Here is a 24,473-nt window from a genome sequence, read left to right on the forward strand (position 1 = left end):
TACAAGTACAAGTGAATCACAAAGCCTGATACACTCACCTTATCAGGTCCCTGAGACCTGTGTTTTCTCCTTCTCCACCCATCTATGAGGAGCCAAGTAGGATTGCTCAAGGGAAGCACACTGGTATAACTTATTTACTTTGAAATTTTGCCAATGATATTTAGGCAAAAGCTCTAAAGATCCAAAGGCCTGGTATTTTGTGCTATCATCAGAATGAAAATTCACTTTGCTCTTTTAAATAAAAGGCACCAAGTTTGCAAGTATTTTGACTTGGATTCCTACTTTGAAAATATAGAACACATTTATTTTAAACTAGCTTGCATTAGAATGGATACTTTTCATTAAAATAAATTAGAAATGATTTGGGAGTAGTATTTAAATTCTAATATAAAGCATTTCTTTTAGATATAAATGATAAAAAATATTTATGGGATTTTTTTTTGTTCTTGGAATTGAAAATGGAGGTTATATTAAATAAGTTCCTCATACTTCAATCATTACAAAAATAAAAGTAGTTGAGATAGGGGTGGAAATATTAATATCTTTACAGAGATTTTTAAAGTGTCTGAGTACTCTTCTAATTCTCTGACATCTAGATGAATACAGATAAACTACACAGACCCCATGTAAGCTGATGTGCAGCCCATATGAGCAATGGAGACCAAGTGGTGTCACCCAGCTCTCTGAGTTATGAACCTTATTTGACAAAGCAAAGGAATAGATTATAGTTTACTTCCTACTCACTAAGCAGAGTGTGCAATAGACTCACATTTCAATAGAATCCAAACAATTAAAATGGGATAGCTCGGTGGAATAGTACCTGCCTTCCATGTGCCAAGACCTGCCCATTCCCAACACTCCCCTTCCAACACACACACAAGAATTTAAAAATTCTTTGAACTGTAAGAAGGGAGAATTGCACATTCGTTTTTTGAGTTAGAACTTAATAAATTCTGTGTTAGTCACTATGTTGTTTATACTGTCACTTCTTCAATTCTAAATAACCTTGGAACTCTTATTCCATTAGCCCCAAAACATTTAAAAATAAAATTAAAAGCAAAAATCATACTGCTTGAAGCACCTAAACAATACAAATTGTTATTTTTCAAACATAAAAATATAAAACTATACTTCTTATTCCTGTCTTTGGTGTTATATAACAATTTGAAGGCTCAATGGCAATTGCAAGGAGCCATAGAACCACTATTTTTAAAACATATATCATCTCCTGTATCAAATAACAGTGATAGTTATTTTCAAATAAAAACTTCTCACTATTCTATAATGTTTTACCTATTCTTCAGAAAGTGTGCTTCAGTGGAACCATCAGTTCTTTTTACTGAGGAACTGAATTCAGTAAGTTACATGAAATATCAGGAAAATTTACAAGGCCTGCCATTGACCCCAGCAGTCTGAGCTGATTGCTATAGATGGTTTCTGGTTCATGCTAACAGCCGCATTACCTCCAATGACCGCAGAGTCACTTCTGTCTGCATTAATTAAAGGCTCTCCCTCATCAGTTGGTCCAGAATAGCCTACAGTAGAAAAAGGGAGGACAGAGCGAAGAGAAGAGAGTAATTCACAAACACCGGAACAACAAACAATTGTAGTGGGAGAAATGAACTTGAAAGGAAGAACACAGGAGAGGGAAAGGCCAGATACCAAGTAGGTGAATCAACAAACAGGACTAAGTAAATCTGCGATATAGCAGTAGTGACACACAGAGAACAAGCACAAGGAGGTACGCACCTGAACCACCTGAGAGCCGGGGAGCGAGTTCCCGCGCTCTGGAGCCAGGCCCTGCGCCCACCGCGCAGCGGGATCCAGCGGCCACTTGACCATGAACAGTGACCCCGGCAGGTCTGACAAGGCGCAGCGCCGCCTTCAGTGGGGCTGCATGGCTAAAGCGCACCGCAGACAGGCAGCCTGTGAAGCCGCGCGCTGCCGCCCGCCGCGTATCGGGGTCTGCGCCAGGGGGCTCTGCCGACAAAAGAAGTGCATACATCCTTAGGGCGCCCCACATCTGCGAATCTCCCTTCCAACCCCTATCTTTTCATCTTTAAGGAAATACACTGCGGCCATTACCAGTGGCCTAAGTTATTGACAAGCGGGGTGGTAACTTTGGTCCATTTTGCTAAAACCTTCCCTAGAGGCAGCCACGGAGTAGATAAGGGCGAATTTCTCGGGCACTTCATTTTTTCAAATGATCATTACAATGCTTTTGGATGGAATTTGTACCTATTAGTACAATTGGGTAAAGCGAAATATCTCTTGGATTTTAGGACACTCTGGAAATTTCTCTAAAAAATTCCCTAGTCTGTATTCAACACCAGAGGCTGCTCCCCTTCACAATGTGGTCTCCATTCTGTCCCTGCCAGGACCCACCTGCCTTTAACCACAAGCAAGGAAGGTTGGTTTTAGCAAGATCTAAGTAAGAGCAATTGCGATGGAAGATGAAAACTTGAGGTTGCTAATTTCAGTGAATATACTCTGCCTTTCCACTTGCTCAATGGGCATGGAATCTGACAAGGGGAGTAAGAGGTGAAGTTCAAAAATTTAAATGTCAAACAGAGAAGCATCCTCTACCCTGCAGAGGAAACCATGTCAATATGCTGTGAGTGCTTGATATCTGATGTCAAATTCCCTTTGCAAACTGGCTGTGGGGAAACTGCAGTTGATTCTCCTTATTCTAACAACCAATGAATGAATACATAGCTGTCAAGAATTTGCCAAATGATTTACTATAGGTTATCATTTTAATTTTTGCAGCATAAAACAATGAATACTTTTATTCTTATTTTATAACTGAAGAGGTGAAGGTTCAGAAGTTTGTAGCATAAGTTAGTAGGACATTAAGGTTACTGGGGGGGGATCTGAATTTAGGCCTCTTGTGTTCAACCCCTTTCTCAACAAGATATTCTTTTTTCCCCCATTAGTATATTCTGTATATGTTCATAATTGCTCACATGGAGGGACTGGTAAATGGGGATCATTATACTATTTTTACTTTTATAAGTTCATATATTTTTCCATAGCACATATGTACATATTCAATAAATGCTTTTTGGTTGACTTAAGAACCAATCTTTTAAGTTACCTCTGAGAATCTCAGTTCAGATCCATTCTGTCTTGATGTTGTAGTTAAACTCTCAAAGGACAATCCTTATTTCTTTTGAATTTGAGGATGCTTGAAATATGTTTTTATATTAGAGGAATATACAGTCCCATCACCATAAATTCATCTTTCTATGGATGCTTAGTAGCTACTGAAATAATTTTTATAATGTGGCACTCATGAGGATAGAAGAGCCATCTGTTCTAAAAGATTACATGCATTGGATCAAGATAAAAATGCACTTCCATAGCTGATTGCCATCTCATGCCACTGAGTTTTCTTGAGTGTTAAGGTTGTTTTTTGTTTTTTTTTTTTTTTTGAGTGTTGGGGTACCTAAAGTCACCTCTATTGTTGTACTAATATGAAAGAAATGTGAAAATTATCCAACAGAATGGAGTTGCTTGTTCCAATCCTGGCAAAGAAAGAAAGGGAAGGAGGGAGGGAGGGAGAGAGGAAAGATTACAAGTGTTCTTAGTCATAAAGACTGTCTTGTAGGACTATCATTAAAGTCTTTGTCAGGCCACAAGCTAGCACAGGAGTATACAAAAAACAAAGCAAACAAAAGAACTTCTGCAAGGATACCTACCCATCAAGTATCTGTTCAACCTCAGACTGATGCCACTGTTGTTATTAATCACTGTACCCAAAGATTATTGTTTCAAAATATCTGATGAAATCTTCAGTTTTGTCTTTAATGTATTTTCTTTCCCCAAGTTTCCTTGACTATACTCCTACATTACTTTGATGGTGTATTCCCTTTGCAGTGCTTTGTTACTCTGATTGCAATGCTATTCCTAAAGAAATACCACTATTCTCTGAAGAATCTGTTTGTTGTTGTTAGATTGAAAGTAAGGTTAAGCTATGTACTCTGAATCTTCTACTCATAAGGTGGGGCTTCTTAAATCTAATTTTAGGTATTCCTTTTCATTCCTACTAATCTTCACTTCATTATTTTAGTCTGTCATTCTTGAAAATCCAATCTTTTGTATTCTTATTCCTTCTGACTTGAAAGAGAGTTGTCTCTTGAAAAAAGTGTGTTGTGAACTTTTCGGCTTACAAACTTAGGGACTGTTAAGTTGCAACAGTAAATGTTTATGTGTAAAAAAACATCTAAAGCAATTAAAATTGGGGGCATGATGTTTATGATATTATAATAAACAAATCTTTCTTAAATATCTTGGTCAGGCTGATTATATGAGACATCAAAAAACTTTTGTGTGATAAATTCCTGGTAAATTTTAAGCATACTAGGAGAAAGTAAGCTTGGAACAAATCAACTCAAAGAATATTATAAATTTAGAGATGTCTTCCAAGATGACTTTATTTATCATTTTATAATTTGATAATGTATAATTTACAGAAAGAAATATTTGCTTGATATACTTGAAAGTGTGTCAAGAAGAAATAAAATGGGAAGATATTGCAACAGCAACATGGAACTTCTTTGGGAAAGCTAAATTATGGAAAAAACTTTAAAATTCAATTTAAAATCCTAGCTATTAAGCAAAAAAAAAAAAAGAAAAGTAAAGTAAAAAGAAAGAAAGAAAGAAAGAAAGAAAGAAAAAAAAGAAAGAAAGGAACATGGCAAATATTATGCTTTATTTTCTAAAGACAACTGAGCTTCATCTTTGCTGATAGTGCTATTACTGAAGAAAGACACATAGGTACTACATTATAATTGCCTCTGTTTCAAGAATCTCCACTTAATATTTGTACATATGTATGTATATTTGTGGGCATGAATGTGTGGGCTAGATTTATATGTACCCCAATAGCCCAACTCTGAACATTATGTGTACATTAGGTATAAATTCACCTGGACAGGTTTGCTGCCTGCACTGGCTCCCTCATATTTTCCTATGGTAGGTTCATGATTTTGTCCAGTTTTAGACTAAATTAATTTCCCAGCATTTTGCTGAGATGGGATGCATGGTTAATATTTAATCTCAGTCCATCCTTGTTACCCTCAAAAAACATTTTTTAACCTTATCAGATAAATTATATAGTAGATGCTTGAGCTGTAGCCCATTTTTCTTGGTAGTATGACATTTTTACTTCATCTTTATTTTATTTTTTATTTCACTACTACAATTAGATGTTGGCTTCTAATGACAAAATCATCATATTTCATTGTAGAAACTTTTGCCTAGAAAATTTGGAAGGTTTTTCTTTTTTGTTTTGTACTTCAGGAATTTTATCAGAAATTTTCCAAATTTATCTTTTTTCATTAGAACTGGTTTTTATTCTGTTTTTTTTTTTCTTTAGCTTGGAGAAATTGCCTAGTTTAAAATATATTAATGCCTTTGTTTTAAATTCTCTTTCTAGATCTCCAATTATACAAGTGAGGTTTTTCTAGATTAGATTCCCATGTACTTCTTATTTTCCCTCTCTGTTAATCTTCTTGCTCTGTGATCTGAGACATTATATCTAGGCCACTATTTAAGGATAATCAGTGATCATTATCTCCTTCAGATCACCCAGTGAAATTTTGTAAAATTTATTTAAATTTCCCATGTGTTTTTCTCTTTGCCTAAAATCTCCTTGAATTCCAATTTGCATCTTTGCTGTTTACTGTCTTCTTCAACAGTGTATTCTGGCATAGAAAATGTTATTTGCTGTTTATTCTTCCTCCTCCTCACCCACAACTTTGCTGTTCGATTCCATTAGGTATGCCATTACTTACTTTCTTATTTATTTGTCTGCTTACTTCCATGGTTGTGAATCTGATATGATATACAAGTCCTGACAATATGGAAAGTACAGTTTCTCTGATCCTGTCAAAAGAAGGGACCTGCCTACAGACTGTCTCTTATCCTTAGTTCCAGAGGCATGATGGAAATGGACACAATCAGGCTGAGCACTGTTGATGCTCCTTTGACATTTCCGAGTTTTCTGCAAGTTAAACTTTATATAGGACCCATAGTGTTTGTATTTCCTTGGTGCTGCGTTGTGTTCTCCACCAGCCCACTGCAAAGTGTTCACTACAGCTGTCATTTACATCTTCTCCTGATCCTGCTGCTGGGCTAGCACATCAGCTCTTTACCCAGGAGCACAAGTATAACAATCTAAACTGCCATCATCCCAAAGTAGGTCAGCATCATAGTGAATAGAACTGTATTTAGATAAAGAGTGTAAATGTGTTTCCCCTATTAGCTAAGTCCTGAAATTTTATCATTAAGGTTCTTTTGACTAAAAAAATTTCTTCTCATTAAAACATAAAGAAAGGAAAAGAAAAAGTTAGGAAGGAACTTTGGAGAATACCTAGTGTGTTATTTAGTCATTGACACAGCCTAGTGAAACATGCACTCAGCTGCTATCTTGAGAACATGGGTAGAACCATAGGAAATTGGGAGACAGATGCAGTTTCAAACTAGGTAAGAAGGGAACCAGGAATATGGTTCAAGTGGGCCATGAAAAAAGCAAAGTTTAGGAAAGGGTGGACTAAAGGGCTGAGCATAAAGTTCACTTCCACTTCAATTCTGAGAAGAATCTCTCAATCACTTTGAATACAGACTCATTTAATCTTCCTTTCTCTTAAAAATTTTCTCTGGTAGGAAGTGTTGAGAGTCCAGGCAAATTTCCAAGAATTCAAGACACAAATATTCTCCACTGTCTCAAGTGTTGAGTAGTTTTGTCTTCAAAATCTATCATGTAAGTTATATATTGCAACATGTAAGATGATTTCTGCTCTTGAAAAGGAAGAGACAAATAATTAAAAATGTGTACAAAAAGCTCTTTGCTACCCACAATGAATAGTGAGTGCTTCTGAAAGGTTTGCTGTAGACAAGAGGTTTAACTGTAAAGTCAGTACAGGATATTAGCAGCCAATGACTAGAAGCAATGCAAGTGTGAATCATCATGAGAATGGATAAATAAATTGTGGTATATTCTTATAATAAAAGTCCACATAGCAATGAAAATGAATGAATTACTTCCACACGGGAGAGCATGGATGAATGTTAAAAAGTTTTAATGAATGGAAGCAATGAGACAATGTAAATGTTGACCTGCAATTTATTCTAGATATATACACATATAAAACAGAGTGAACTTTTTTTTATTATAAATGAATACCATAATTAAAAAATGACTACCAGACTGACTTTTTTTTAGTCTTTTGGAGAGCTCTGATATTCAGTCAGAAAGAAGTGAATCATCTCCCTTCCTGTTACCACCATATCAAACTATCCCTGACACTCTCAGCTATGTGTGGGAAGAGATCAGGTAGTTTGTGGCCCTGTAGTAAGCAATTCCATCACAAATTTTCTGCAAGAATCTTCTGTAAGTAAATAACAGCTCTTGTAATAAAATGCAGACAATCTTTGTCAGCCTTCTTTATGTCAAGGCAGCATGATTATTCTTTTTTGTGTTTGCTGTCCTTAACTCATGACCGCTACTCAAAATTGCAACATGGGCTTATCCAGCCTCCCCAGCTGCATGCCAGTGGCCATAAACTTCTGAGTGCTTCCAGTTCTCTTTTTTCTTTCTCTTACATCCCATCCTGTTCCTAAACGAACTCCTTCAAATTGGACAAATGTCCAGTTATGGCTCATTGTTCTAATTCTCGAGGGTGCATGCATAGGAGAAAAGGCTTTGGCAAATACATCTCTGATCAATTTTTTTCTTATTATTGAAATAGAATTGGTTATTAAAGTCACCCTTACCATTGCCAGAGTCATTTGTTTACCCCCAAAGAATCCAGTGCAGATTGTCTGTAATCCTCATCCTGTCTCTCCCTAGACCCTGGCAAACCCAAACTACTTTCTGATTCTGTGAATTTGCCTATTCTAGATATTTCTTACAAAATAAATCATGACATGTGGCCTTTGCGTTTGGTGTCTCTGCTTTGTTTCATCCATGCTGTAACAAATACTAATCTTTGTTTAATTTTATGGGTAAACAATATTCCATTATAAGGATAAACCATTTTTGTTTATCCATTCCTTGGTTGATGAAAGTTGTTCCCACTTTTTGGCTATTATGAGTAATATAATAGCATGAAGATTTGTGTATATGGTTTTTGTATGGCCATAAATTGTCAATTATCTATTTACTATACACAGGAGTAGAATGACTGGGTCATATGTAAGTCTGTATTTAACTTTTTAAGGACCTGTCAAACTATTTCCATAGTGTCTGCATTGTTCCCATCAGGGATGTATATGATTTTCACACATCACTTGGTAACACACTTGTTGTCTGTCTTTTTATGTTATAGCTGACCTATTCAGTGTGAAATGGTATCTCATTGTAGTTTCAATTGTATTTCCTTTATGACTAATGATATTGAGCAGATTTTCATGTGAGCCTTTTGTACATCACATATATTATTTAGTTGAAAGAGTTCTTTATTGTATGTTGTATGTTGTTGTGGCTTTATATAATGTTAGAAAAATCCCTTACAGAATACATGAATTGCAAACAACTCCCACCCCACTTCATGGGTTCTCTTTTACTTTCTTGATAGTGTCTTCTGAATTATGGAGGTTTTTCATTTCGATCAAGTACAATTTAATCTTTCCTTGTTTCTGCTTTTGAGAAACCATCATCTAATCTAAGGCTTTTGAAAAATTTTATCTAATTCACAAATATGTACAACTAGGTTTTGCTCAGAGAGTTTTATAGTATTAGTTCCTATAATTTGATCTATCACCCCTGTTGAGTTAATCTGTATGTGGTATAAGGTATCATCTTCTTTTTCTTTTTTTTTTTTTCCAATTGTGTATATATCACTGGTCCAGCAAAGTTGTGAAAGAGAATATTCTTTCTCCCATTGAATGGTCCTGGCACCAGCATCAAAAGTCAGCTCATCATGAATGTATGGGTTAATTCTTGGCTCTTAGTTCAATTCCATTTATCCATATACCTATCCTTGTAACTACAACAGTCTTGATTACTGTATCTTTCTACTAAGTTTTGAACTCAAGAAGAATGAGACTTCCAACTCTGACCTTCTTAATAAGATCTTTTGGCTATTAGCAGAGTCTTGCATTTCCATTTGAATTAGTTTCCTTTTCTTTTTTATGGGCAGTACTGAAAATTGTACCCAGGGCCTCATACATGTTAGGCAAGTGCTGTAACACTGAGTTATATCCTGAGTCCTCCATATGAATTTTTGTTATAAAATTAAAGCCTCCAGAAAAGACACATATCACATATAAGTGAATTTCAATATGGCTAACAGCATAACTTGCAAATTTCTACTTAAAACGTCATTTAAGTTTTAATATGGATTGTGTTGAAACTATACCTACATTTGTAGGATAGTATCTTCTTAGCAAGATTGTTTTCCAATTCCTGAACACAGGATGTCTTTACATTTAAGAAGGTCTTTTATAATGCCTTTAAACATTATTTCATAATTTTCAGTAGATATGGATTGAACTTCTTTTGTTAAAATAATTCCTAACAAAATAATTGCTACTTTTTGTGGCTATTTTAAATGGAATTTATATTTGATTCTCAGTAGATGTGGATTGAACTTCTTTTGTTAAAATAATTCCTAACAAAATAATGCTACTTTCTGTGGCTATTTTAAATGGAATTTATATTTGATTCTCCATTCCAATTTCATGTTGTTCATTGCTAGTATACAGAAATACACTGAACTTTTGTGTATTGATCTTGAATACTGAAATCTTGCTGAAACTTTTAGTAGCTCTAATAGTTATTTTTGTAGATTCCTTATAAGATTATGTTCTCTAAATATAGTTTTACATTTTTTTCTTTTTAATCTGGATGCTTAAATTATTTTTCTTGCCTAATAGCCCTATTTTAAACCTGTACTATAATCTTGACTAAAAGCCATGACAACATACATCCTTGTTTTGTTTCTGATCTGAGGAGGATGATTTCATCTTTCAACCTCCAGTGTCACATTAGCTATGTGTTTCTTGTAAATGGATTAAACCATGTGAGAAAGTCCCTCCAGGCTTTTCAATTTGTTTGTTTTGTTTGGGGTAAAGGGGAGTCAATGTGCATGCTTGATCAAGTGCTACACTTCCAGTGTTTTTTATTTTATTTTGAGACAGTGTCTTGCTACATTGCCCAAGCTGGCCTCAAATTTGTGATCCTTGGGGCTGGGGTTGTGGCTCAGTGGTAGAGCACTTGCCTAGCATGTGTGAGAACTGGGTTAGATTCTCAGCCCCACATATAAATAAATAGAACAAAGGTCTATTGATAACTAAAAAAAAATTTTTTTAAAGTGTTTTCTAAGAATGTTTAATGTCAAAATACTCAAGATGTTGACTGATAGTAGGATTAGCATTAAAAAAAAAAATCTGTGATCCTTTTGCCTCAGCCTGCCAAGTAGCTGGGATTACAGGTTTGTGACACCATGCCTGGCAAGGAAGTTTCCCTTCTATTCTTAGTTTGTTCAGTATTTGTACGACAAAAATATATTGAATTTTTCTGATGACTTTTGTGTGTCCAACTGAGGTGGTAATGTGGTTTTGGTCCTTTATTCTAATACCAAGGTACATTATATTGTGTGATTTTTATCTGTTGAGCCAATTTTAAATCCCTGGGGTAAATACTACTAAAGCATGTTGTATAATATTTTTTATAAGAGCACATTAATTAGAAATGCATTTTTATTTTCAGTGCTGGGGATGGAATCCAGAACCTTGTGCATGCTAGGCAAGTGCTCTACTATCGGGCTAGATCCCCCATCCTGGAAGTTGAATCTCTACCTTTTTTTCCCAAGATATATCAGGGTAAATAATAATAATAATAAGTTAAATTGGACATGAATGCTATTTTTTTTAGTACCATGGATTATTGAACCCAGAAGTACTTAACCACTGAGCCACATTCCTAGCACTTTTTATTTTAAGACAGGGTTTCACTAAGTTGCTTAAGATCTCATTAAGTTGCTAAAGCTGGCTTTGAACTTGCAATCCTCCTGCCTCAGCCTCCTGAGCTGCTGGGATTACAGGTGTGTGCCACCATGTCCAGCTGGACATGCATGCTATTTATATCTATATTCTCTATTATATGCAAACCCTGTGGAGGCAGGTACAGTGTGTGTCTTTGTGCTAGGCATTCAAATTTCTAATGAAATATAAGTGTATATATATTAGGGATCAAGAAGCAAAAATCTGTAAATATGAAGACAGGTTATTTGAAAATAGAAAAAAAATGAAAAGGGATGAAGAAAGCTTTTAGAATTTATGAAATAGCACAAATATCCAAGTTATAGGAGCTCAAAATGGAGAAGAAAGAGACAAAGGGCCAGAAAATTTATTTAAGGAAATAATGGTTTCCAAATCTGGAGAAAGATAAAAATATCCAGGTACAGGAAGGTAAAAGGTCTCCAAGCAGACTCAAATCCAAACAAGCCTGTACAAAGACATGCTATGATTAAACTGCCAAAAGCCAGAGAGAAAGAGAATCTTGAAAATCTCAAGAGAAGAAAAGCATATCACATATAAGCAAGTTCCATTAAGGTTAGCAACAGATTTTTCAGCAGAAACAGCACAGAGAATGGATGAGTTATTCAAAACGCTCAAAGAAAAAATTGCCAAACAAGAATACTTTACCCTAAAAGCCATCACTCAGAAATGAAAGAGAAAGATTTACCCAGACAAAAATTGAGGCAGTTCAATACCACCAGACCTGATTTACAAGAGATGCCAAAGGGACATTTTTCAAGATGAAAGCAAAAACTGATAATCAGTAACATGAAAGCATATGAAAGTATAAAACTCAATGGTAAAAGTACGTACACAAATTAGAAATACTGTAATGGTGATATATAAATCACCTGTATCATTGGTATGAAGCTTAAAACATAAAACAGTTAAAATAATGATAGTGACAATAATTTGTTAAGGGATATACAATAAAAATATGTAATTGTGACATAAAGACAAACTATGGGGTGAGATAAAGTAAAAATATTGTTTTTCTTACATTATCAAGATGCTATCAACCTAAAATAAATTCCTTATCACTATGTTTTATGTAAGCCTTACAGAAATCACAAAGCAAAAGGAACCAAAGCATATCACAGTCATATGTGATAAACCTACAAGTTAAATTACACTCAACAGTGGAAAGTTAAAAGCTGTCCTCTAAAATAGGAAACAAGAGAACTGCTCACTCTTTCCATTTCTATTCAACAAAGTAGTGGAAATCTAACCAGAGCATTAGGTAAGAGAAGGAAATAAAAAGCATCAAACTGAGGTGGGCACCTGTAATCCCAGCTACTTGGGGAGTTGAGGTAAGAGGATTGCAAGTTCAAGAACTGACTTATAAGAAATGCCAATGGGAACTTTTCAAGGTAAAAATCAAAATATTTTGAGACTATGTCTCAAAATAAAAAATAAAAAGGTCTTGGGATGCAGTTTAGTCGTAAAGCACCTCTAGGTTTAAACCCCAGTATAAGAAAAACAAAACAAATGTCACAACAATAACAACAACAACATCAAAAATACTCCCAGAAAAATAAATGAACAAAAAGAAACAAGACAACAAAACAAAACAACAAATAAGAAACCTCGAAATAAAGCAAAAAGCAACCAAATTGGAAAGCAAATAAACTGTTCCTGTTTGCAGATGACATGATTTTATATTTTCAACATCCTACAGACTCACCAAAAATCTGCTAGAATGGGTAAACAAACTCAGCAGAGTTACAGGATACAATATCAACATGCAAGCATCAGTAGATTTTCTGCACAAAATAAATTATTCAAAGAAGAATTTTTAAAATTCCATTTACAACATTTAAAAATAATTAAATTATTATAAATAAATTTAACTAAGGAGGCAAATGATTTATACACTGAAAATCATAAAACATTGCTGAAAGAAAATGAAGAAGATATTCCTGGATTGATATTTCTGCATTCAAAGAATTAATATTGCCAAAATGTCTAATTTTGTATAAAAATTAATAATCTGTATAAAAATTCCAATGATATTGTTTATAGAAATAGAAAAGAATCCTAAAATTTATACAGAATCATTAAAGATCCTGAATTAACAAAGGAATCTTAAGCAAGTAGAATAAACCTGGGAGCATCACACTACCTGATTTTAAAATATACCACAAAAGTATAGTAATCAAAATAGCATGGTGCTGGGATAAAAACAGACATACAGACCAATCGCACAGAACAGAGAACCCAGAACTACGTACTTTTAGCTAACTTATTTTTGACAAAGATTCCCAGAATACACAATGGGAAAAAGTCTGTACAACAAATGGTGTTAGGAAAACTAGATATCCACAGGCAAAAGAATGACACTAGACTCTTATGTCACATCATTTAAAAATCAACTCAAAATGGATTGGATAGTTCAACATTCAATCTAGAACTATAAAACTAATATATGAAGAAATATGGAAAATGCTTCTTGATGACATTCTGGACACTGATTCTGGATATGACCTAAAAAGGATAGGTATCAAAAGTAAAAATATATAGTTACAGCAACCAAAAAGCTTCTACACAGTAAAGGAAGCAGCACAGTAAAGAGTCAATCTACAGAATTGGAGAAAATACTTACAACCTGTGCATCTGATAGCGGGGCTGATACCTCAGACACATTAGGAACTGAACTCAAGAGGAAGGAAAAAAAAAATAACACATGGACTTCCAGGAAATTCTGTTCTTTGCAACTACATGGATGAATCAGGAAGGCCACTGAATTAAGTGAAATACACCAGGCACAGAATGAAAAGTACTTGGTGACCTCATTATCTATATGTGAAATGTAAAAGTTGAACTCAGAACAGAGAACAGAATGGTATGGTATGGTACAATTTAGCCGTTCCACAATGTATACAAATTTTAAAACACCATTTTTTTACCTGATTCACATATATAATTTTTGTCAATTTAAAAATTTTAATAATAAGTAATGAATAACTTGTCATAATTTAGGACAACTTCTTGTAAAATGAATGGATCTCTCTTGAGTCTACCTACTGGTCTATTTCATTTTAAGCTAATGAAATGAAACCCAAATTGCTGTTTCCAAATATGAGAACAAAATTGTGTTCATCCTTAGCTTGTTAACTGAAAAGCAGCAACTTGGAACAGAAGCCATCTTGAAATACAGTTATCTAAAACATGAAAATTTGTACTAGCCTTTAATTCAAGATGCATGCCTCTAGGTAGAGATGAAATGAAATACTTATTATTTTATTAGACCAATTGCTTCAGTCTATAAGCTTCATTATCAAATTTCAACTTTAATTTTTACAATCTGAAATGACATGGTTTTGAATACATCACTCTTAAATAAACACTTTTGGTTTAATGCCACTGTCCTCTACATATTAATTAGTAGGAAAATAAAAATTTATGCAATACAATTTATTATTCTACTTTTTAACTAATATGAACACCATTCATAAAATATGCTTCACTTTAATCAATTTCCATAATTTATTGCATCTTTCTTTTTTAAATATTTTTTTAGTTGTTGATTTTATTTTATTTATGTATTTATGTATGGTGCTAAGAAACAAACCCAGCGCCTCACACATGCCAGGCAACTGTGTGCTACCAGTCCCAGCCCTACTGCATCTTTCTTTACACACATTAAATCTAAGACTAAATTCTATATAAAACTACTCCTTTGCCAATTTCATTTATGGAAGACAACTTCCTATGGACATTTCTGAACATAACTCATTTTTCCTTCCAGGCACTGAAGACACTAAGGGCAGGAAGTTAATTGTTTATGTGTTTATGTTTGTTTTGCTTATCGACTGACTCTGTCTTGGTAGCTTGAAAAAAGTAAAGACATCTGATCTGGAAATAAAGAGGAATTGGTTCACTGAGGGCAGAGAGGAACCACCTCTGCACTCACAGATTGCATCTATTCTACCAAAGTACAGCTTGGGATCCGTGCACCACGTGTGGGAACAATTTCTCATTTCTCTCAAACTTAGTCACCACCAGCCAGGACAGAGGGTAGAGCTCAATAGCAAATTTTTAAAGAGAAAGCAAAGTCTTTTCTACTTGTATGTTTTTAAAAATATGCACATTGATAAATTATAGCTATATGTGTTTTTAAGATACAAAATGATGATGCTGTGATTTTTTTTTGTTACAATGTGAAATAACCAAATTAAGCCAACCAACCTATCCATCACCTCAAACATTTTACTGTATTGAGAACATTCAAGATCCAGCCTCCCAGAGACATTGAAATGTATAGTATTCAGCTCTTAGAAAAGACCTTACAAAAATCTGAGGCTTTGTACTCCTTGATTATTATCTCAGCATTCATCAGAATGTTAAAAATAATTATAGTTCAGCTGATGGCTGAGAACTGGGTAGCAACCACTGGTTCCTAAAACTCAACACTGCCTTTGAACTTTTTGGAATCTCACAGCCTTCTCTAACTGCATTCTGTTATTCCATGGCTGACAGTTGGAGCAGTTTCTTTCATCTGTTTTTCCAATTCCTTCTGGTTTCCTATACTATAGAATAAAAAACTACTAATATCATGAAAACACAGATATCCAGAAATGCCTAGGAAATACAGCCAGTTTGCTAGAGACTGGGAAAATAACTAGCAGCACTTCTATACCAGACTGCAACAGTAATGAGCATTTCCTAACACAGAATGTGAAGCAACCATCATTATTTTTGTTTCTGTTTTAACTGGTTCAATCAGATTTCCATGTATGAGAACCAGGGCTAGAGTAACAAATCATGTGAAAGGACCAATAGTACAAGCTGTTTCTCCTCCAGGACTAGCTAGATTCTTTATTGAAATTTTGATGACAATGCAGAATCACCACTTTAAGCTGAAATTTCCCTATCAATTCCATTTAGAAACTTACTACACACTTTCAGCAAAGAATTCAAATACCCTCCTCAAGAAACCCAATGTGCCCTCTGTGTGTGTGTATGTGTGTGTGTGTGTGTGTGTGTGGTGAAGGGGATGAAACCCAGGGCATTGCCCATCATGCTAGGCAACTGCTCTACCACTGAGCCACACCCTGAACCCTTAATCTTATCTTTAATGCCATGTGACCAGCATAGAGCTGTCAGTTAGGCTGCACCATCTAAACTTCACACATTTGTTTTTAACATGCATGGGAACACCCTGGAGAGCACTGGGATTCATAACGCTTTCTTTAAAATAATTTAAAATTTAACTTTTATTTCTATTTAATTCATGTTGAAAAAGGAAAAATAAACACACAAAGAATTTGATGCCTAATTAGTAAAGTACACTTTTATTTTGATGATTTTATGGAAAATAACTAGGGGCAGAAAAATGTCTGTGAGATATTTAGGCTGTGATTTTACAAGAGTGGCTGAGAGTAAGTGACACATCTCATTGCAACTCACAATTGTCTTCTTCTCTTAATCTTGTCTAGTTTTATCATTAAATAATTTCTTATTTGGCTTGTGAATTCTTCGATGAAAGTGTGTATTAAGTTTCTAAATGTAACTTGCGAACTTAATATCTGCTTTGATTTTGGCTTTCTTGAGTTAGAAAATTACCAAGTTTTTAAGGGTTATGCCGATTGCCAAGTGAGGGGAGGTTAGTGGGAGAGCTTTTCAAGGAAGGCTGCAGCTCCTGGCAGGCAGCACTTAGGATTACAGGTGCACTCAGATAAGAATATGGTTTCTACCTTGATTAGCACTCACTGAAAATTACCAACATGACAAGAAGCCTCTTTCAGCTTGACAAAAGCTTCCTGCATTTGCAATTCCGTGGTTCTGAGCCATTTCTTGTGGGGAGACACTCTTTCACTTACCTAAAATCATCCCCAACACGAGAGATTTGACAGCATTGAATTCCACCCCTGATGACAGAGTGGCTCTTCTCCTTGCATTCTGGTTAACCTATTAAACAGTCCACAAGAAGTAGACATGGAAATGTGAGCAATTTGGATGATAAGAGGATGGGAATCAAGGGCAGGCCAAGAAAAATGACAAAGATAAGTGATATGTTAGTGCTATCAGAAAGATGAAAGAAAACAACTTCAAACAATAGATTATCTTGAATGGAGAAAGCCCTTTCTTGAACAATTTCAGTAATACATTAAATTCCACTTGTCCTCACTGTCTCACCCTTTTCCCTTTATTTTTATTCATGGTATAAGTATCCATAAATGGTATAATCCGTAGGAAATGCAATAAGCTATTTTAAATCTCAAAGTTTAATTTACTCTGGTGCTTTTTCAAAAATAGATTCTTATTTTAAGCAAGATCTTGACCTTTTCCTTGTGTTTAAATTGCTGTAGCATTTATTCTTTTGTATAAAGTGGGAATGGGTTTGTCAACTTTCACTATCATATATTAGATATTTCTCTATCAAGTCAAGTAAAACATCTGAGGACAGCTTTGCTTTTTAAACTGTTATTACTTACTAACAATAGCTTTGATAATCTCATTGCTAAACAAAACACTTTGATTACATGTCTGTCCTAACAAGACTTAGAGAATAATAGTGCTAAATGGGTATTTCTGTTATTAAGATGTATTATCAAAATTTTGCTTTAACTCATACATTCTGAGAGCCACTATTTTAATTATTGATGCCATTGTTGGATTTATTATCTTACCTCTACAAAGACCACTGCAGCTTCTCTGTTAATCTTCACATTGTGAAGTTGCCCATCAGCCAGGTTTTTAAAATCAAAGTTAAAAACATCTGGCTCTCTGTGTCTGTCTAGCTTATACCTGATCTGCAAACTTCCTGAAGACAAAAAAAAAAAAAGACAGTTTTAACTAAAACAAAACTTTACAAAAATTGCCCACGCAGGTTCTAAATCACATTAAATTTTCTAAATATAATTTGAATCTATGGAGCATTTTTTGGGGTGGAACAATATATACTTCTCCTGGAAAATTGATCGTTTATGAGCTATTTTAGGGCCACATTCTAAATTTAGTTACTATTTTAAAAGTTAATATCAAATGGATTATAATGAACAGTCTCCTTTCCAACATCCTCAATTTTCCTTAACTAAATGAAAAAGTGTAAGTTGAGCATATGAAAACTCTGAGCCAGGCTCTAAGTCAATTATTAATGTGATAGTCATATTATTAAATGGTAAAACCTCAAGCAATACTGCATTAATGTTCAGGTTCTTTAACTTCTTTTAATCTGAATTCACTGCAATTTAATGTATTGTTGACATTTGCATAATTAATTTTTTTCCTTACACGATCAGGATTTTTCCCCCTAAAGTTTGTGCCATAACAAAGAAATAGAGAAAAATAGAAATATATTGTTTTTTGCAGTATCCAAATCTCTCATTCCACATACTGTACTTCTTCACAGATGGAGCTCAATAATTCTCTTAATACTTATAATTCTCATATGGTTTATGCATATCCAAAGAAACTAGTTTAAGATTGTTTGTTCTCCAACTGTGTACTCCTGAAAAAGCCTTAGCAGGCTTCAGTTGGGTGGGTCACTCAACTTTTTCATATAAGCACGACACTAGTGATTTCTCAACTACTAATAGATAAAGAACCATCATATTTATTGGATGCTTATGGATATTGTCTTTTCTATGGTTTAAATATTTCTTTATTTTTTTTCTTAGAGGGAACTAGAAATATTTTCCATGTATTAAACAAGATATTTCAAAGAGAACTAAAAAATTCAATTATATATTTCATACATAGAAGCATAGGCCCCCCCCCCCCCCCCCGGAATCACAGGAAGCACAGTTTCACACCAAACCCATAAAATAATCAAACGTTTATGGGAGAAAGGCATCTTAATTTAATCGTTGAAATGTTAACTTTTGCTGTAAATATTTGGGGTTATAATGAAAAATAAAGCAACTGTAGTAAAGCCTGGTTTGTGGCTGGATCACCGAAAGGTCCTGTGGCTTTATGGTCACATTTTTCTTACTCAGTTTCTTATTTATTTATTTATTTATTTATTTTTTATTGGTTGTTCAAAACATTACAAAGCTCTTGACATATCATATTTCATACATTTGATTCAAGTGGGTTGGTTCTCATACTCACCATTGGAGGCAAGGATAACTGAAAGGTACTCCTCATAGACAGAGCTTACAAACAGCAGCAGGCTGGGAGTCCCCGTGGTTCGGAAGCTCAAGGTGACTATTTCCCTGGTTAGTGTTAGCTCCTCATGAAATAAAGCTGCTAAGGAGCTGGAGTTCCCATTGAAGGTGTAATTGTGATGCTCTTGAAAACTGTAGATTATGGAGGAACCAGCTCCAAAATAGGCAGAAATCTCTGGACAAAATTTTTGTTTTGTTAGTAATACTTAAGTACAATAATACTTGCTTTATGCACATTTTTTAAAAAACCTAATCCCTCACTATCCCAAGAGAGAAAATAATAATGGCATTTTTACTGTTTCATTTTACTTTTACAATTTTAAGGTTAAAAATGTATATATACTATTATTTATCTAATATTACACATAATATTACACATAACTAAATATTACACATAACTAATTCATTCTCCATTATTTTTATAACTTGATTTTGTAATGATAAATATTTCACTGTTGCCTTCAAAATGTTTCATCTTAGATTTACATAAAATTAAATCTCTAGTCTAAACATATAATTCAGAGGTTTTTCCTCTCCATGGGGCATTTCACTATGGCAATCCAGAAATGACTGCTACCAGAGCTAACAGAAGTAGCCAGTAATGGCTTCTCAAAACAGATTCCTATCTCTTCCTGAATTACACAGAGGATTTGGGACAGAAATTCTATTTCAAATCATCATAGAGTTGCTTTGTCCTTTCTTTGTAGCATCATATGCCAGAACATTCTTCATGTTGTACCTGAAGCCTCCTTCTTGGCCACTTACCATGTGAGCAGAATGGGCCCTCATAGGCAGAGGATGTACAGTCGCAAGCCACTCCTCTGTGCCGTTCTTGACATCTCCCCCCATTGTGACACAAGTGTCCATAGCTGCTGCAGTGTCCTGCACACCCTGCCTCCACTCCTGGAGTCACCTTGGCTCTTCCCTCCAGGTCCAGAGCCATCCCGTTCAACTGCAGAAACCGAATGCACCCCAGAAAGCCCCTCTGCCTGCTGGCCGTTCCACCTGCAAGGGAAACACTGCAAATGGCAGCACAGTTCCTCCTGTACTATTGGCAAGTCAACACTCCACCTGAGGCCTTGTGGACAAGATCAAAAACCAGGACCCTTAAAAATGTTCTCTATGGAGATCCAAGATTGTGGGCTAGAGGAAGGCTGCATTCTGTGTTGCTCTGTGACCTGGATTCAAGTAGTGGGGAATACTGTTTTTCTGTGAGTTATTAGAGGACCCCCAACAGCTGCGCCAGAACATTAACGCACAGGTCCCTTGCTGCAAACCCACACAGGATCCTGGGTTGTGGCTGCCTATGCGCAGGACCTCTGGTCACCATTCCTCTGTGCAATCCCATGAGGCTCCCCTGTCGCCTCCATCTTGGGACACTGTAACCACTGCCATAGTCCCTTACTTGCGATAGCCTGCACCTGGGGACACCAAACAGGGTCTGAAGACAGCCACCAGCCACAACACTGTACACCACCAAGCTGCATCTCTGAACAGGACACCCAACGCCACTGTCCAGCCCTTGGGACACCTTTGTCACCATCTTTAGTTGGGGCAACTCCCAGTTTGGCAAACCGGCTGGGTCCTAGAAGCAATGTCAAAGTACCTATAGTCCCCAACTCCTTCCTCCCCTGCAGCCACTAACCGGGCACAGTGCTTGCGGCTATGTGGCAAGCTCGCAAGCCTGGCCCTGAACTGCCCAATACAAAACAGCTCTCTAGGACAGGTGCGCAGCCCCCATAGCACAGTCCATAAGATCTCTGGAGAGAGAGGTTCCTGATTGGGAAGTAGAAAGGGAGGGGGTGAGTGAGATATAGTTTAGAGACTACATTAGAGACCAGGAATTGTGAGGTCTATGGTCTATAGGTGATATAAGGAGATAAGACCAGGCACCTACATCACATGAGTAGGCTCCAAAGGAGATACTTAAGATGCTGTCTCCCACTGGGGACATGCAACTACTATATGCCACTTCCAGGAGCTCCCGTCCCCAAGACCAACCCTCCTACCCTAATAATCTTCATTAGCCTAAGGGTGGAGATACCAGCAAACAACAGACAATCCCAACTACTGGATGAGTAGGGAAGCAGGAAAGATACTGAACTCCAACAAAAACAATCCTTGTATTTTCCTTTGAGATTTTTTTCTTTTCTCTTTTTTCCCCTTTCTCTCTCTCTCTCTCTCTCTCTCTCTCTCTCTCTCTCTCTCTCTCTCCCACCCCCACATCCCCAACATTTGTGAAACCAAGTATTTTTCATGGATTAGGCTATTGAGGACTGGAATGTCTGTGTAGTATATGACAGTTGTGTTGCATATTCTTATATCTCCTATTTCTACATTTTTATTTTTCTTAATTTTTATGGTTATTTGATTTTTATTCTATTGTCTTCTCACTTACTAGTCTCATCAAAATTACTTTCTCTCTTTTCTCCTGCTACTAGCCAACTAGATTCCTTTTTCAAGCTTCCTAAGATCTAATAAGTCTTTATATCCTTACTTCCTACCTCCTTAACATCTCATCCTATACCACACCCCTGTTCTCTTTGTTCACCATCCGAAACTGTAGACCCTTTTGCAAACCTACTGTTTATATTGTAGATAATAATTAAACTCAACATTTCTGCATATTGTGACAAACCCACAAATGTCTTAATAGTGGTTATTTGGTTCAAGGTTGTATATTGTTTGTATTGGGATCTGTTAATATTGTTCTCCCCCTTAAAAGAGAGATATTGGAACCCTGCAGGGACACTATATGCCTATAGGGTAAAAACTGTAACACCTTGGATCTGCAGTGCTACAAGGGAAGACATACAAACAACATGAGAAAACAAGGGAATGAAGTGCCCTAAACAAACCAAGATACTATATTACTAGAATCCATGGCCAGCACAGCAGAAGAAATAACAGAGAAGGAGTTCAGGATGTACATAATTAAAATGTTCTGTGCATTAAAGGATGATATAAGAGAGCAAATACAGGCAGCAAAATATCATTACAATAAAGAGTTACATAAGCCAATATAGGAAACAAAAGATTCCTTCAAAAAGGAGATGGAGGTTATGAGGGGGAAAAAAAAAACAAACAACAGAAGTCCTTGAAATGAAGGAAAGAATAAACCAAATTAAAAACACAATGGAAAGCATCACCAACAGGTCAGATCATTTGGAAGACAAAACCTCAGACAATAAAGAGAAAACATATAATCTTGAAATAAAGTTGACCACACAATGAAACCATAAGCAGAACATTCAAGAATTATGAGATAACATAAAAAGACCAAATTTAAGAATGATTGGGATAGAGGAAGACACAGAGTTACAAACCAAAGAAATGAACAATCTATTCAATAAAACCAGAAAATTTTCCAAATATGAAGGATGAATTGGAAAATCAAATACAAGAGACTTATAGGACACCAAATGTACAAAATCATAACAGATCCACACCAAGGCACATTATAATGAAAACACCTAGCATACAGAATGGGAGAATTTTAAAAGCTATAAGAGAAAGGAATCAGATTACATATAGGGGGAAACCAATTAGGCTATCTGCAGATTTTCCAATCCAGATCCTGAAAACTAGAAGATCCTAGAAAAACATATGCCAAGCTCTGAAAGAAACCAAGAATCTTATATCAGCAAAATTAAGGTTTAGATGTGATGACGAAACAAAAACCTTCTATGATAAACAAATTTTTTTAAAAATTTACAACTAGAAAGCCTGCACTACAGAACATCCTCAGCAAGATATTTCATGAGAAGGAAACAAAATCAACAATGAAAATAAGCAATGGTAGATTTTACACTAAAAGAAAAACCAATCAAAGGAAAAACCAAGTCAAGTTATATAGTAAAAATAAACAAAAGTGACTAGAAATATAAATCACGTCTCAATAATAAACCTGAATGTTAATGGCCTAAGCTCATCAATCAAAAGACAGACAGGCAGATTTGATTTAAAATAGACCCAACAATATGCTGCCTTCAAGAGACTCCTCTCTTAGGAAAAGACATCCACAGATGGAAGGTGAAAGATTGGGAAAAAGATATCCCTCACATGGACTGCAGTAAGAAACAGGGGTTTACATCCTCATATCACATAAAGTAAACTTCAAGCCAAAGTTAATCAAAAGGAATAAAGAAGGATATTATATACTGCTTAAGGGAACCATACATTAACAAGACATAACAATTATAAATCTATATGCTGCAAACAATGGAACATCTATGTTCATCAAACAAACTCTTCTCAATTTCAAGAGTCAAATAGACCACAACACAATAATACTGGGTGAGTTTAACACACCTCTTTCACCATTGGACAGACCTTCCAAACAAAAGTTAAACAAAGAAACTACAGAACTCAATAATACAATCAATTAGACTTACCAGACATATATAGAATATTTCATTCATCAATGAGTGAAATACACTTTCTTCTCAGCAACACATGGATCCTTCTCTAAAATAGACCATATATTATGCCACAAAGTAACTCTTAGCAAATCCAAAAAACAGAGATACTACTCTATATTCTATCAGATCACAATGGAATAAAATTAGAAATCAATGATAAAATAAAAACTAGGAGCTACTCTAACACCTGGAGACTAAATATGCTATTGAATGAACAATGGATTGCAGAAGGCATTAAAGAAGAGATTAAAAAGTTCTTAGAGGTAAATGAGAATACTGATACAACATACTGAAATATCTAGGACACTATGAAGGCAGTACTAAGAGGAAAGTTATTGCATGGAGTTCATTCCTTAAAAGAAAAAAAAGTCAACAAACAAATGATTTAACATTACATCTCAAAACCCTAGAAAAAGAAGAACAAACCAAAAAAGTAGAAGCAGGAAATAATTAAAATCAGAGCTGAAATCAATGAAACTGAAACAAAAGAAACAATTAAAATATTTGACAAAACAAAAAGTTAGTTCTTTGAAAAAAATAAATAAAATTGATAAACCCTTAGCTGTGCTAACGAAGAGAAGGAGAGAGAAAACTCAAATAACTAACATCCATGATGAAAAAGGAAATATCATGATGGACACTACAGAAATACAGAAGATAATTAGTAATTCTTTTGAAAATTTGTACTTCAATAAAATAGAAAATATTGACGGCATCAACAAATTTCTAGAGTCATGTGATTTGCCCAAACTGAATCAGGATGATATATACAAGTTAAACAGATCAATTTCAAGCAATGAAATAGAAGATGCCATCATAAGCCTACCAACCAAGAGAAACCCAGGGCCAGATGGATACATAGCTAAGCTCTATAAGACCTTCAAAGAAGAACTAATACCAATACTCCTAAAAT

The 24,473-nt window shown here is 35.2% G+C and overlaps 1 protein-coding gene across 1 annotated transcript in view; it reads right to left on the bottom strand.

Annotated features, from left to right (window-relative positions):
* Window positions 1-110: 110 nt before the first annotated feature.
* Window positions 111-24,473, bottom strand: part of LOC124106472 (contactin-associated protein-like 3) — a gene marked incomplete at its 5' end in the record, with an annotated part of 95,883 nt that continues 71,520 nt past the window's right edge. The window contains 5 exons of the mRNA XM_046464074.2: window positions 111-1,980; window positions 16,851-16,938; window positions 17,661-17,794; window positions 19,084-19,314; window positions 19,905-20,144. Of these exons, the coding sequence (XP_046320030.1) occupies window positions 1,688-1,980; window positions 16,851-16,938; window positions 17,661-17,794; window positions 19,084-19,314; window positions 19,905-20,144 (986 nt within the window). The remainder of the gene's footprint in view (window positions 1,981-16,850; window positions 16,939-17,660; window positions 17,795-19,083; window positions 19,315-19,904; window positions 20,145-24,473) is intronic.

The sequence above is a fragment of the Marmota monax genome, unplaced genomic scaffold (genome assembly GCF_021218885.2).
Source record: "Marmota monax isolate L192 unplaced genomic scaffold, Marmota_monax_Labrador192_F-V1.1 WCK01_AAM20220418_F8-fsc01096, whole genome shotgun sequence".
In the NCBI taxonomy this organism is placed as follows: domain Eukaryota; kingdom Metazoa; phylum Chordata; class Mammalia; order Rodentia; family Sciuridae; genus Marmota; species Marmota monax.